Below are 14,998 nucleotides of genomic sequence, written 5' to 3' on the forward strand. Positions count from 1 at the left end.
ATGTTTGATAATCAGTTAAATGATTAAATTTCTAATGCACTTAAAGACCTATCCAATTATGTTTCCTCTACTTCCTCAAGGTCCATGACTCAATGTTGTTTCATGATTCATTTATGGAAATAAGGATCAAGCAAGAAAAAAGCTAGAAGTACGAAATGCTTTGTAGGACTAGTTACTGGCAACAGCAGGTAAAACAATATTTAAAGCAATTAATATTTTCAGTAACTTTTTAAAGCAAAATTCCCTAAGTGAATATTATAAAAAATGTTGCACAAGAGGATTTGATTCTTATGCATGGACAAAGTGTAAACACTGTTGAGTTGAGCTTCCTATTTCAACTCCAATGTTTACTTTATTATTTCCCATCTTTGTCTAACACATTAATCACAAGCAAAACATTTCTCTTAGCATAACAACCATTAATAAAAAATGCATTGGGGACCTTTCATAAAAAAGACTTCAGTATTTATGCAACATAAAATTTTCCCTACATACATTGAAGCATGTATGTCACAAAGAAAACAGAAATATTTTTAAAATCAAAATTTTAGTCTGTGTGTGTAAACATATACAGACCATTAGCACATTATGTCGCAATTAAAGTTAGTCTAATCTCAACCAAAATATTTCACTCTGCTCTTTTTTAAAGTAACTACCTAATTTCCTTATTAAAGTATTGAAGAAATGGTTTAACAGTTTGCAGCAGAGAATTCTAACAATCCTTTGGGTTAAGATTTGTTTCCTAACTTCCCCTTTAAGTATTTTTGTGACTTCTTTAAAACTTATATCCTTATTAGAAACCTCAGTGACCATTGAAAACAATAAAATGTTACTATAACCCCTTCAAGAACGTGAAAACCTCCATCAGATCATCTGTAACACTGACAGTTCAAGAAAAAAGTTCAAACTACTTAAGTCTCCTCTCATACCTATAGCCTGTCATCAATAGTAAATAATTCCAGTAAAAACGAGTAGCATTATTCTGTTTTGATAACCTTTTTATTTTGGGCTTCACAAAACTACACGCAATATTCCAAATGGCACTTAATTAAGGTCATGTATAAGTTGAACATTACTTTTACACTTCTGTCACATATCGCTCCAACCAAACCAAGACTGCAAAAATGGGTTCCATAGTGCAGTTGCTGTCAGCATTAGAGATGTCAAAGTGAAATAACAGCGGCTGAAATGTTTCTGGCCACCTCCGTCACAGTTCATATGTGTGCCTTTACTGACAGGCGAGACTTCACTATTGGGACATGCCATGCACGTACCAGATGCAAGCAGTGTAATGTCATATAGCTTCTAACACTGATGTGGTGCACAACCTGCCATTTTGGATCATACAAGTCCAGTTAACACTCCTATGCATTTGGTTAAAATAAAGTAAAGTAAAGTTTATTTATTAGTCACAAGTAGGCTTACATTAACACCGCAATGAAGTTACTGTGAAAATCCCCTAGTCGCCACACTCCAGAGCCTGTTCAGGTACACTGAGGAAGAATTTAGCATGGCCAATGCACCTAACCTGCACATCTTTGGACTGTGGGAGGAAACTGGAGAACCCGGAGGAAACCCATGCAGACACAGGGAGAATGTGCAAACTCCACACAGACAGTGACCCATGCCGGGAATTGAATCTGGATCCCTGGCGCTGTGAGGCAGCAGTGTTAACCACTGTGCCGCCATGCCGCCCATGAAGAATTGCACGAGGAATTATCCTCACAAGCATCAGTTAAAAGGACAACTATTCAACATCCAGGTGAGCTGATTTTGACTTTACTTTCATTAAGTCTGCAACAACAACGGTTAATTTTTATTGGAGGATTTTTGCAAACATTTTTGATTTTTAAGCGAGTGATGTTGGATCTTGATGAGGAAATCAATGGAAGTTGGATGCCTGTCAGGAAAATGTCTGCTATTGTCCTTGGGATTACTGTTGCAGTCACTCGTGGGCTGCTGCATGGTTTGGAAATGAAGCTCACGCAACAGAGAGGGGAAACAGTGTCAGAGGGAAAAGGAGAAAGAGGAAGGGAGGTGGCACCCTGGATTCCCAACCCTCCAGATGAGTTGTCCATGAGTGATACTGATACTCTAGTTTCCCTAGGATGACATCCCAACATCACAGTTGCTTCACAATTCTTTCTTGTCACTGTCAATCTATCAGCAATACTATCACAGCATCCTCTTGGTCAAACTCCTTAAGTAAAAGACACCAATAAAAAAACAATTTCACATCAACTTTATCTGACAACACTTCTATTTATACAAACAAAACTGAACCATTCACCCTTGTGCATTCCCTTTGTGCCTTTCCTGCAGGTGTATTTTCCTGCCATCCTTCTGCCATGGAAGACTATTAACTTTCACTGAATGAGACTGCAGATGGCCTTGCAGGAAGAGCTCAGAGCTCTTGGATTTTAGGGCTCTGCCTCAAACTGCACCACCTCGCGATGAGCGGTAGCAGTCTTGACTGGCCATAAGGAAGCAGCAAGGGTACCGGCAGAGTGGTAGTTGATGGTGCATGAACACTACCATCCTGAGAGGGGGCAATATGTTTGTGCAATGCAGAGACACTGCGGCTCCCCTTGGGCACGGCTCTGCAATCCTCGTAATCAGTTGGAGGACAGATTTCTGGGCTGCTGTCAGAGCCTACGTGCCCCTTTGAGCATTGTGATAAAGTTTAAATTTAGATTGTATTCACAACTATTAATGCTCAAATTTGAGAAAGCACTTCAAAATTTCACCAAGAGATACAAGCATACCTTTAATTGCAGCATATCCTCAATGCCTCTGTTTTCATTTGCTGCTGCATTATTTTTCATGGCAACTCCTGAAATAAACAAATAAAGTTTTTGGTTATTCTTAAATTTTGTCCTGTAATTCTGAAAATAAAAGGACTTTGCACATACCAATTTGTTCTGTACACAAACTTAAATCTACTCTGGTGAAATCAATTCAACTGTCATTATTCAAACTGTAAATGTGCTATTAAAATATTCAGCATACCATTAAAATTCTACATTTTCTCAATGAACACTTACACATTTGTAAGTCTCCTTTCCCTTTCATGCCATACGCAATGATAATCCAACATTAAGAACCAAATCTCAAAAGTGATCTAAATCAGAGAAATGCCAGCATCAACTGAGAAAAGTGTCACTTGAGAAGGTTGCAGAAATCATCGGAAATTCAGTACAAAGTGAATGAAAAATACAATTACATGGTCTTCTAGAAAAGAGTTACTTGCCTCGGTACAAAAAAAATACTTCTCGTCAGTAGTTTAGAGATAATGGGCAGATTCCTGTGCCCTCCCCTGTATTGTGTTTGATGACGGGAGTGCATAAAATCAGGCGAGAGGGGTATTGCGGCACGGTGACATAATGGTTAGCACTGCTACTTCACAATGCCAGGGGCCCGGGTTCAATTCCGGCCTCAGGTCACTGTGTGGAGTTTGCACGTTCTTCCCTTGTCTGCATGGATTTCTTCTGGGTGCTCCGGTTTCCTCCCACAGTCCAAAAATGTGCAGGTTAGGTGGATTGGCCTTGGTAAATGCGCAGAGTTATGGGGATACAGTGGAGGGAAGGGCCAAAGTGGGATGCTCTTTCGGAGAGTCCGTGTATACTTGATGGGCCAAATGGCCTCTTTCTACACTGTACGGATTCTATAGGATCCTGCCAGCTTCCCAGCTAAGTGTGTGGCAAAAGGTTCATTGATAGCCTTCCTGCCCACCAATTGAAGCCTTAACATGCGAACTTAAGGGCCTCATTCTGTCGCTGCTGATATTAGCCCACTGGCAGGCAGGAGATTCACCATGCGTGACAGGGCTTCAGGTGTAGGGGGTGGCATTCCCTTATCAGTGCCTGATCAAGGCACCAGTTTGGGAAGTGGGGACACTGAATGCCATCCCCCTCAGCTTGCTGCTGAACTCTCCCCCAACTCCCCTGGTGACACCCTTCCCTCCATTACTGATCTGAGCAATTATCATGGGGGATTTTAATCTATATATCCATTGGTCAAACCAGGTCGGTCAAAGCAGCCTTGAGGAGGAATTCATAGAATGTATCCGCGATAGCTTTTTTGAACAGGGAGCAAGCTATCCTAGATCTGGTCCTGTGTAATGAGACAGGAATAATTAATGATCTTGCAGTTAGGGATCCTCTTGGAAGAAGCGATCACAGTATGGTTGAATTTAAAATACAGATGGAGCGTGAGAAGGTAAAATCCAATACCAGTGTCTTGTGCTTAAACAAAGGAGACTATAAAGGGATGAGGGAAGAGTTGGCTAAGGTAGACTGGGAGCAAAAACTTTATGGTGGGACAATTGAGGAACAGTGGAGGACTTTCAAAGCGATCTTTCACAGTGCTCAGCAAAAGTATATACCAGTGATAAGGAAGGACTGTAGAAAAAGAGATAATCAGCCATGGATATCTAAGGAAATAAAGGAGGGTATCAAATTGAAAGAAAATGCATACAAAGTGGCAAAGATTAGTGGGAACCTGGAGGATTGGGAAATCTTTAAAGGTCAGCAGAAAGCCACAAAAAAAGCTATAAAGGTAAGATGGATTATGAGAATAAACTAGCTCAGAATATAAAAACAGATAGCAAAAGTTTCTACAAATATATAAAACGAAAAAGAGTGGCGAAAGTAAATATTGGTCCTTTAGAGGACGAGAAGGGGGATGTAATAACTGGAAATGAGAACATGGCTGAGGCATTGAACAGGTATTTTGTGTCAGTCTTCACAGTGGAAGACACAAATAACATGCCAAAAATTGATGACAGGAAGGCTATGGCAGCTGAGAACTTAGAAACTATCATTATCACAAAAGAGGTAGCGTTGGGCAAGTTAATGAGGCTAAAGGTCTCCTGGTCCTGATGGAATGCATCCCAGGGTACTAAAAGAGATGGCTGGAGAAATAGCAAATGCACTAGTGGTAATTTACCAAAATTCGCTGGACTCTGGGGTGGTTCCCAGAGATTGGAAAACAGCAAATGTGACGCCACTGTTTAAAAAAGGAGGTCGGCAAAAGGCAGGTAACGATAAGCCGGTTAGCTTAACTTCTGTAGTAGGGAAAATGCTTGAATCTATCATCAAGGAAGAAATAGCGAGACATCTGGATATAAATTGTCCCATTGGTAAGACGCAGCATGGGTTCATGAAGGGCAGGTCATGTTTGACTAATTTGGCGGAATTCTTTGAGAACATTACATGTGCAGTGGACAATGGGGAACCTGTGGATGTGGTGTATCTGGATTTCCAGAAGGCATTTGACAAGGTGCCGCACCAAAGACTGTTGCATAAGATAAAGGTGCACAGTGTTACGGGTAACGTATTAGCATGGATAGAGGATTGGTTAACTAACAGAAAGCAAAGAGTGGGGGTAAATGGGTGTTTTTCTGGTTGGCGATCAGTGACTAGTGGTGTGCCTCAGGGATCAGTGTTGGGACCGTAATTGTTTACGATTTACATAGATGATTTGGAGTTGGGGACCAAGTGTAGTGTGTCAAAATTCGCAGATGATATGAAGATGGGTGGAAGAGCAAAGTGTGCAGAGGACGCTGAAAGTCTGCAAAGGGATATAGATAATCTAAGTGAGTGGGCAAGGGTCTGGCAGATGGAGTACAATGTTGGTAAATGTGAGGTCATCCATTTTGGTAGGAATAACAGCAAAATGGACTATTATTTAAATGGTAAAAAATTGCAGCATGCTGCTGGGCAGAGGGACCTGGGTGTCCTTGTGCAGGAATCTCAAGGAGTTGGTTTGCAGGTGCAGCAGGTAATTAAGAAGGCAAATTTAATTTTGTTCTTCATTGCTAGAGGGATGGAGTTTAAAAACAGCGAGATTATGTTGCAGCTATATAACATGCTGGTGAGGCCACACCTGGACTACTGTGTACAGTTTTGGTCTCCTTACTTGAGAAAGGATATACTGGCACTGGAGGGAGGGCAGAGGAGATTCACTAGGTTGATTCCGGAGTTGAGAGGGTTGGCTTATGAGGAGAGACTGAGTAGACTGGGGCTATACTCATTGGAATTCAGAAGAATGAGGGGAGATCTTATAGAAACATATAAGATTATGAAGGGAACAGATAGGATAGAAGCGGGGAGGTTGTTTCCACTGGCGGTGAAACTAGAACTCGGGGGCATAGCCTCAAAATAAGGGGAAGCAGATTTAGGACTGAGTTGAGGAGGAACTTCTTCACACAAAGGGTTGTGAATCTGTGGAATTCCCTGCCCAGTGAAGCAGTTGAGGCTACCTCATTGAATGTTTTTAAGGCAAGGATAGATAAATTTTTGAACAGTAAAGGAATTAAGAGTTATGGTGAGCGGGCGGGTAAGTGGAGCTGAGTCCACAAAAAGATCAGCCATGATCTTATTGAATGGCGGAGCAGGCTCGAGGGGCCAAATGGCCTACTCCTGCTCCTAGTTCTTATCTATGCTTGGTTCCTCCTTGACCTGAGGCCTTAGATGGATATAGTATCAGCAGCAACCGCCATCTCCCTTGCTTTCCATTGACTGTGGTGGATCTGGATGGGTGAACAGGAGCACTTACAATCTTTCGCTGACCCACTACTGCAGCTCATGATGCCAGCGATGGTCTGCAGGGTTGCGCTGACACCATGCATTCACTGTGTGGTCTTTTGGGACTGTTTCTCCATGACACTTGCCACCTTCCAACGAAAGAAACAATGAGCTCATCTACCCGAGATAAGGCAGAGGTATTGCCATAAATGGACTCCCCCATGACCTGCACATTTCTACTCAAAGCCTCAGGTAGCTCCACCAGATACTGCCATTTGCCTCTGCAACTCCAACAGGTTGAGCATGGCTCTCATTAGAGGTCCTTCATCAACCAGGGGAGCAACAGGGAGCTACCCTCCAACAGTCCCCTGACTGCCAGTGGCCTCGCCTGTCACCATCTCCCTCATCTGTATTTGCATGACTGTGCTGTGCTCATCAGATTGCACCCCATGCTGGCATACCATTGATGCCCCCCAAGGTGAGTGTATCTGTGTTGTGTGCAGAGGATAGGTGTGACGCTGCACCTGCAGAGAGATCTGGACTATCGTCCTCTGAGGAGGTATGAAGTGGAATACATGGTGGCTAATCTGTAACAGTTAACCTTGCAAATGTAGAATAAAAACAACTGCTGGCGTGTTAATTTTAGGGGCCTCTACCATTCATGGCTGCAGCAGTTGCCAGAGGTGAAGGGTAAGTGGAATTCCTCCTCATCCTCCATGTGTGCCAAGCCAAACTCAGTGTTAGAAATGGATCCACTGACCTGCTGCCCTGCCTACTCGGGTGCTTCTGCCACTGTTTAGGCTCCAACCCGCTCTTAGATTTCTCAGTGTTGTGGATTTGTTTTCCTTCAAGCACAAAGGGTATAAATGTGATGTTTCCAGTGATGCTAAGGCTAATTCCTTACTGCCAGACTGCCTCCTAGTCCTATGAGGGGTTAGGTTACCCAGCTGCACTTCCAATCCTTGTGCTTTCACAAAATCTGGTTTAGGCACCGAGAAAAATGCAGACTCAGACAATGCATACATGTGCTGCCTATGCAACTGTTGAGGCTGGTAAGGGGGAAACAGCCTAGCCCATAATCATTCAGTCTCCCTACTTCTCCCAACTATCTTTCATCCGCTTCTTGACAATATTGTCTTGTTGGTTTGCAGTGGTGACAGTCTGGAATGTGCCGCCTGGGAAAGTGGTAGAAGCAAGTTGCTTCACAACTTTCAAAAAGTACCTGGATGAGCACTTAGAGCATTATAACATTCAAGGCTATGGGCCAAGTACTGGTAAATAGAATTAGGTGGGAGGTCAGGTGTTTCACATGTGTGAGTGCAGACTCGATGGGCCAAAGGGCCTCTTCTGTATTGCATGATTCTATAATTTATCAGGAAGTCTTTATTAACATTACTGAACAATCAACATATTTGCAGTAGTGGGTACAGGTATGGAAAAGACTCCACGGCATGTCCTTACATGTTGTCACCAAGCCCTACACTGCTGCTTCAGCTCCAGATCAGGTGCCTTCTTACATTACCAATGGGCAGTACTGTACTTAGTCCCAGGTTAACATTTAATGTACTGGATCCTTCTACTACAAGTATAGCACTTCATGCCGCAAGGGTGAGTTTGAGAATCATTCATCCTTTATTGACACTGGATGTCGTCCCTCAAACAGAGCTCCCAGCCACTCACCTCGGAACTGACCTCCATCTAGGCCGCCTCAAAAATGTTCCCAACTGGCCCGGAGGACGTCAACCATTGAGCTCTGGCTGAACAACAGGGTGGTGTGCTGGGTGGATTGTGACTTCTCCAAACACAGCTGAATCTGTTGATGCCACCAACTGAACTTTTCCTAACTTTTATTCTTCCTGGACCATCCGAAATTTTTATCTGTGATATTCACACATCTGACAATGTTGACAAGTTCAATTGCAATTTTCCTTCAGAAAGACCGCCTGCAGAATTTCAGGTTTTAAATAGGTTTTCTGCCCTTTAAATATGGCATCTTCTCCTGCGTGGGGTTTAAATGACATGGGTTTCCTGTCAGAACCACACCGGCAGGTCATCTGGTGCATGTCCCCATCACCCATGTTCAAGAGCTTGTGGCCATGTGATCAACTTTAGGTGGCAGCATCCTTCTCAGGCCAGATTTGCGACCTGGTCCAAGCCTGCTGCAGGACAGCAGGACTAAATCCAGCCCAGAGTTTCTATGATTGTTTAATCAATACAGTTATGATGAAAATTCACATGCAATAAATGTATATCACTATTCTAGAAATTATCATGTAGTTTCATCATAGGTTTAGAAGATTTTACACTTCACTCCTAATGAGAATCAGAGAGGCAGTGCAGACTCGACTGGCTGAATGGCCTCCTTCTGCACTGCAGGGATTCTATGATTATATTAATGCGGCTTATGTCAGGTTTACTGAGTACTGATCTGCAGAGTGCCACAAACCAATTGTTGAATATATAATTGCATCCATTCAGAATGGCTATGGAATTTTCATTAAAAATCTTTCCAGTGCAACAACCTCTCGAACATTAACATTTTAGTTTTTAAAAATTCACATCATGAAAACTATTGCCAACCATATCACAATGTATACCTGGAATGGGTTTGAGGCGACGTGTGGCCACTTTCAAGTGTTTCGTTCTACCTAGATCCTCTCCAAGCAGGTAATACCAACCATTGATCTCCTGTAATTAATGAAAAGGGTTAGTGCACCATCAAAAAAAAATGAATTTTGAAAAGCTCAAAATTCTTGCTATTATAAAAGCAGTCCACAAACCTGCCAAACTAACATTATTAGATTTTTGCACCAGAATTGTCAATCTATGAATATTTTTAATGCATTATTGTGCAATTTTAAAGTTGCTTGAAATCCACCATCATACAGTTCAAGATCACGAGACAGGTTGCTCAAAATACACAGAGTATTTTTCTCCAAGTGAGAGAAAAGGATAACACGACTAACAGTTTCCTTTCTTATCCCAGAAAACAACAGGCATGCTCTTGAGAATGAAGTCTGCATTTATACACAATGATGTGGTGGTTTCAGAAGATAGGCTGCAGGCCTTGAAGGTTTAAATAAACGAAAAACTTTATTTAAAGAATGTTAACACTAAGATAACACGCAAATGGTTGATGGCTTCAGTGATGTCACATGATTGGTCTCTTAAATCACCCCTGTTCCACTGCAAAGCCGCTAGTGAGGAAACACTAGAAATAATATGAATACACAACACTTTTCCTTCCCCTTTAAATCAAAGGTACCCGACCCCAATAACAGTATAATGTTACCAAATTAGCAATATGAACTAATAATGAATTAATAAACAACAACAGTCAAAAGGTCAGATATTCCAGAGAACGTCACTCTCTGTATCATTGTCTGCGAACCTCAGACATCTACTTTATAGTGATTACTATAACCTCCGATGCATTTGGCTTGGTTTAAACCTCATCCGTGTTTGTCCCAGCCAGAGCCAACACAACATTCTGAGGTTGACTCGGCCTTGAAGTGTTCTCAACTGAAGTACTGTCTTCCCCAATTGGTTTGAGTTGGGTCATATTCTCGGGAAGGTCCAGGTCCTATCTTGGCACAGCTTGATGTGGATTCTCTGTTGGTTCTGTCTCTGGCAGACTGTTTCTTGGTGCCAAAAGTTGATCCACACATCTTCTCCATGTTACATAATCTCATGTTTGTATGTGTAGGAGACCGGTCCTGTCTATACAGTTGATGCTGATGGCAGGTATCCACTTTTCACTTGTGGTGTAGTTCATTGCCAGAACCTCTTGACCCTGATGATAACCACAATGTTTCGCCTTATTCTCTCATCATATAAGTTGATTCTGCTGCTTTTGCAGAGCTTCCATTTCAGAGGCTAGCCTCTTCTTCTCTACCTCCCAGTTGTATTTTTCTTGCAGTTCATTCCATTTCAGACTTTCTTTCGCGTTGTTGAGCATGGCACACCCAGGATAGATCTTAGCTGGAGTAAGATGGGGCTGGCGTTCTGCAGGTGTTGGAGTTCTTCGACTTCGCTCCAGCTCAGTTTCCAGCCTCTTTAGGCCTAGGCTGTCAATCCGTTTTTTCATTGTCAACAGCTGCCCCTCCAGGCTACATACCAGCGCCTCCTTTACCTGAATCCCATGGCACAGCCTCTGCGGTGCCTTATCCAGATAGCAAGCACATTAGGACTGTGTCTTACCACTCAGCATCCAACGACTAGCTGAACAAGCCATCCAAACCTTTAAGTCTGGCCTAAAGATGCAGTCAGCAGGAACCCTGGAGACCAGCATCTCACAATTCCTTCTGGGCTATAGGACTACTTCACTTGCAACAACTAGAGTCCCGCCAGCAAGATTGTTAATGAACTGTCGTTACAGAACAAGATTCAGCCTCGTGTTTCCAAATTTGTCGGGGAGGGTGGAGGCCAGCCAAAGCAGCCAGAAAACAAACCATAATTAATGTAAGTCAACACGGTCATTAATAGTGGATGAAGCCATGTATGTGAGGAATTTTGAAAGTGGGTCGACTTGGGTCCCTGGAGTCACTGTATTCAAAACTGGTCCCATCTTATCAAGTGGACGTACAAGGGAGGATTGTCTGGAAACACACAGACCATGCGAGAAAGCGAGATTTTCCCCAGTAGTCAGTACGGTCATCAGGAACTATATTGCCATCTGGAAATGTTGACAATTATCCAAGCATTGAAGTCATCCTGTGGCAAGCACAACCAATGTCTCCATAGAGACATAGAGAACTGAACTGCCTGTGTCTGAAAAGGCACGTCATTGTGATTACAGCTGACAGCAACCCTGTGGAAGCGCCCCAGACAGAGGACTTGCACCGTTCCACAAGGATTCAGAAACCCCTGAGAGACTTAATTTAAAATTAATTAAATTCATGTACGGAATATTTAATTATCTTGGACTGTGTAAATTGATACTGACATTTGTATCACAGGAATACAAGGGGGAGGGATGTGGTGATTGTCCCTTTAAGCATCCATCTGCAGAGTAAGGGTCGCATGACCCGGGGAACCAGTCAGGGAGTAGGGTGGAGCATCACCTTGGTGAGCTGAAGTTCCTGTTCCAGAACCTTCTCAGGTGCTGACTGGCAGTCATGAGGCTGCAAGTCTCTGTGTTATAGTCATATGTAAATAAACATTGCAGTTGTTATTTATGTAACTGGTGAACAATAATTTTTACAGAGCTGATTTTCATTTTTGTTTTTCAGTGGGAATTGTGTGGCTGTAAGCTTAAAATTGCAACATTTGCCTCCTCACCAATCATACACACAAACACGTAACCCAATACTCTTTTGTGGTGAAGTTAAACCGTGTTGAACTCAAAGGTGGCCAGATATGGGGGACAGTTGGAAAAGAGCCTGTTTCACTGGGATCCAAAAAAGAGAGAGATCCTTTTGTTAGGACAAAGGATTTTTTAAATGCTGATGGCACTGGCTCTGTCCCAGCTGGACATAGTAGTCATACTCTTGGCTTATATCAGTGAAGAGCTCCTCATGGTCATAGGTCCTGTAGGCCTATGGACGATAAGCAAGTTCAAACAGGTCTACTCCCACTGTGTCTGCCTGTAAAATCGCTTAAGAAAAATGCTCTGGACTCCTGGTTGGTCAGTGGCAGCTAGACTCTCCACTGGAGGATCTCAGACTTTTTGTCAGGAGCAGCACCCACTTTCTCTACCTGGGAATCTATCTTAGCCCTTTGAAGGATGCTTGGCCAGCAAACTAGATGCACTGGACAGAACTGTTTCAAATGCTGCCCTGAAGGGGTTCAGTGAATCATAGAATCCCTACAGTGCAGAAGGAGGCCATTCAACATATCAGGTCTGCAACAACCACAATCCCACCCAGGCCCTATTCCCGTAACCCCACAAATTTACCCTGCTAATCTCCCTGACACTAGGGGCAATTTCCCATGACCAATCTACGTAACCTGCACATCTTTGGACTGTGGGAGGAAACTGGAGCACCCGGAGGAAACCCATGCAGACAGGGGAGAATGTGCAAACTCCACACAGACAGTGATCCGAGGCCGGAATTGAACCCAGGCGCTGTGAGGCAACAGTGCTAACCACTGTGCCGCCACTGATGAAAAACCAGTAATGGTAATAAACCAACTATTGGCCGCTATGCTGTGGTACGATTTGTCCACTTTAATCCCTTCCTCTGAGTTTGTTTGCCAAGAAGAAGCTCAATGATATCTTCTGGGACAATAGATTTTGCCTGTTTATACTGAAACCACAAAAGAAATTGACCTTTTTGAAATCTGTTTAAAATTATTCATTTGTAGATGTTAATTCATTTTTTTATATAGTATATATATAAATTCTTCAGCAGTTTCCATACCACTATTCTTTAATTTCATCAATCAATGTGAAATACTAAATACATATACCATAAATAGATTGTGCATGAGCTCTTAAAACTACAGACTACACTTGTGATATTTCTAATCTCAAAGATAGGACACTGATGGCCTGTTAAAATGTTTTTTAAATTTGTTTACAATACAGTTTTAATTTGCTGTGAGGAATTAAACAGCACAATTACCATTACACTTTTGGGGAAAAATATTTCCAAAGTGATTTAATCAGTGAAGATAAGTGGCACAAATCCAAATGTAAGTAATTCTGCACCATGTTATCATCGAATCATAGAACAGTACTGCACAAAAGGAAGCCATTTGGCCCATCCAGTCTGTGCCAGTTGTCCCATAATCATATTTAATGATGTTGATGTCAGCACTTGGAATGTTTCATTGATCTTGCACCTTTTAGCTAATTTGTTTGTCCAACATTCACTGTTCAGCAAAATGTGTTCAGCAAATTGTGTCTCTGAGCAGCATTTCCATATTCTGATTTTTATCAACATTTTCTCTCAAATTGTTTTCCATCTTGACTCCCACGCTTTTTAGCCTGACAGCAACTGGACTGTGCCAACTTTTTTTTATTAAAGTAAGTACATAGAACTGGTATATTGCCTCAAGGGAACATTTGTATAGACTGGTCAGTAAAACTTCCGACAGTGAAAATGCAAGAACTTTTTTAACCATGTCAGCGGTTGAATAAGTTGCTTTCAGTAACTTTTGCTTGAGTTATGTTCACATTAAAATTATAATGAGTCACAATGGAGTATTAAGGTGATTCAGCAAACTAATTTGCAAACTACAAGTTGCTTTCAATCTGTCAGTACCATTGCGTTACTGAAGTGGACTTTGTGTGTGCACATGCATCACTCCAACTCCTCTGGATCCCTCTACTTGCAGTGAATCAATTTCAGCACCACTTACATAGTACGGTTCACACAATATCCTGAGATACTTTACAGCAGATGGACATTGAGTACAAAATGGAAAATATGCAAAACATTGGTTGAAGAAGTAGGTTTCGAAGAGTTTTGTGAAGGTGAAGAGAGTGTGCAAGAGAGATGTTTAGGAAAAAAGTAGCCATATACAGACATGTTGTATCTGAAAGCTCCCAAAGCAGTGTGTAGCACCAGGAAGTGACACACAATGGAGTAAATATGTGCTGTGACATTGGACTGTGGAAGATTTAAGGTGTGGAGATGCCGGCGTTGGACTGGGGTGAACACAGTAAGAACCTCAAACAGACCATTGTCCGCAGCAAACTACCCAGCCTTCAGGAGAACAGTGACCACGACACCACACAACCCTGCCACAGCAACCTCTGCAAGACGTGCCGGATCATCGACATGGATGCCATCATCTCACGTGAGAACACCATCTACCAGGTACATGATACCTACTCTTGCAACTCGGCCAACATTGTCTACCTGATACGCTGCAGGAAAGGATGTCCCGAGACATGGTACATTGGGGAAACCATCCAGACGCTACGACAATGGATGAATGAACACTGCTCAACAATCACCAGGCAAGACTGTTCTCTTCCTGTGGGGGAGCACTTCAGCAGTTACAGGCATTCAGCCTTGGATCTTCAGGTAAGCGTTCTCCAAGGCGGCCTTCACGACACACGACAGCGCAGAGTCGCTGAGCAGAAACTGATAGCCAAGTTCCGCACACATGAGGACGGCCTAAACCGGGATGTTGGATTTATGTCACATTATCAGTAACTCCCACAGCTTGCCCCCTGGACTTGCAGAATCTCACTAGCTGCTCTGTCTGGAGACAATACACATCTCTTTAACCTGTGTTTAATGCTCCCTCCACCACATTGTCTGTACCTTTAAGACCTGGCTGGTTGTAGGGATTCGCATTCTAATTAGTATTCTGTAACTTGATTTCTGTGATTCTGTGCACTGTTTGAGAGCACATTTCCACTGCGTCTGACGAAGGAGCAGCGCTCCGAAAGCTTATGGTATTTGCTACCAAATAAACCTGTTGGATTTTAACCTGGTGTTGTGAGAAGATTTAAGGTTCAGGGAACCAATGGAAGAGTTTGTAAAAAACAGAGGATTTTCAAGTTTATATACTAG

The 14,998-nt window shown here is 42.6% G+C and overlaps 1 protein-coding gene across 1 annotated transcript in view; it reads right to left on the bottom strand.

The window, feature by feature from the left end:
* rgs3a (regulator of G protein signaling 3a) overlaps positions 1-14,998 on the bottom strand; it is a 253,454-nt gene that overhangs the window by 192,268 nt on the left and 46,188 nt on the right. Inside the window, exons 7-8 of the mRNA XM_078226603.1 lie at positions 9,125-9,215; positions 2,766-2,833 (exon numbers count right to left, since the gene is read on the bottom strand). Coding sequence (XP_078082729.1) covers positions 2,766-2,833; positions 9,125-9,215 — 159 coding nt within the window. The remainder of the gene's footprint in view (positions 1-2,765; positions 2,834-9,124; positions 9,216-14,998) is intronic.

This window comes from Mustelus asterias, chromosome 13 (genome assembly GCF_964213995.1).
Source record: "Mustelus asterias chromosome 13, sMusAst1.hap1.1, whole genome shotgun sequence".
NCBI classification, from domain to species: domain Eukaryota; kingdom Metazoa; phylum Chordata; class Chondrichthyes; order Carcharhiniformes; family Triakidae; genus Mustelus; species Mustelus asterias.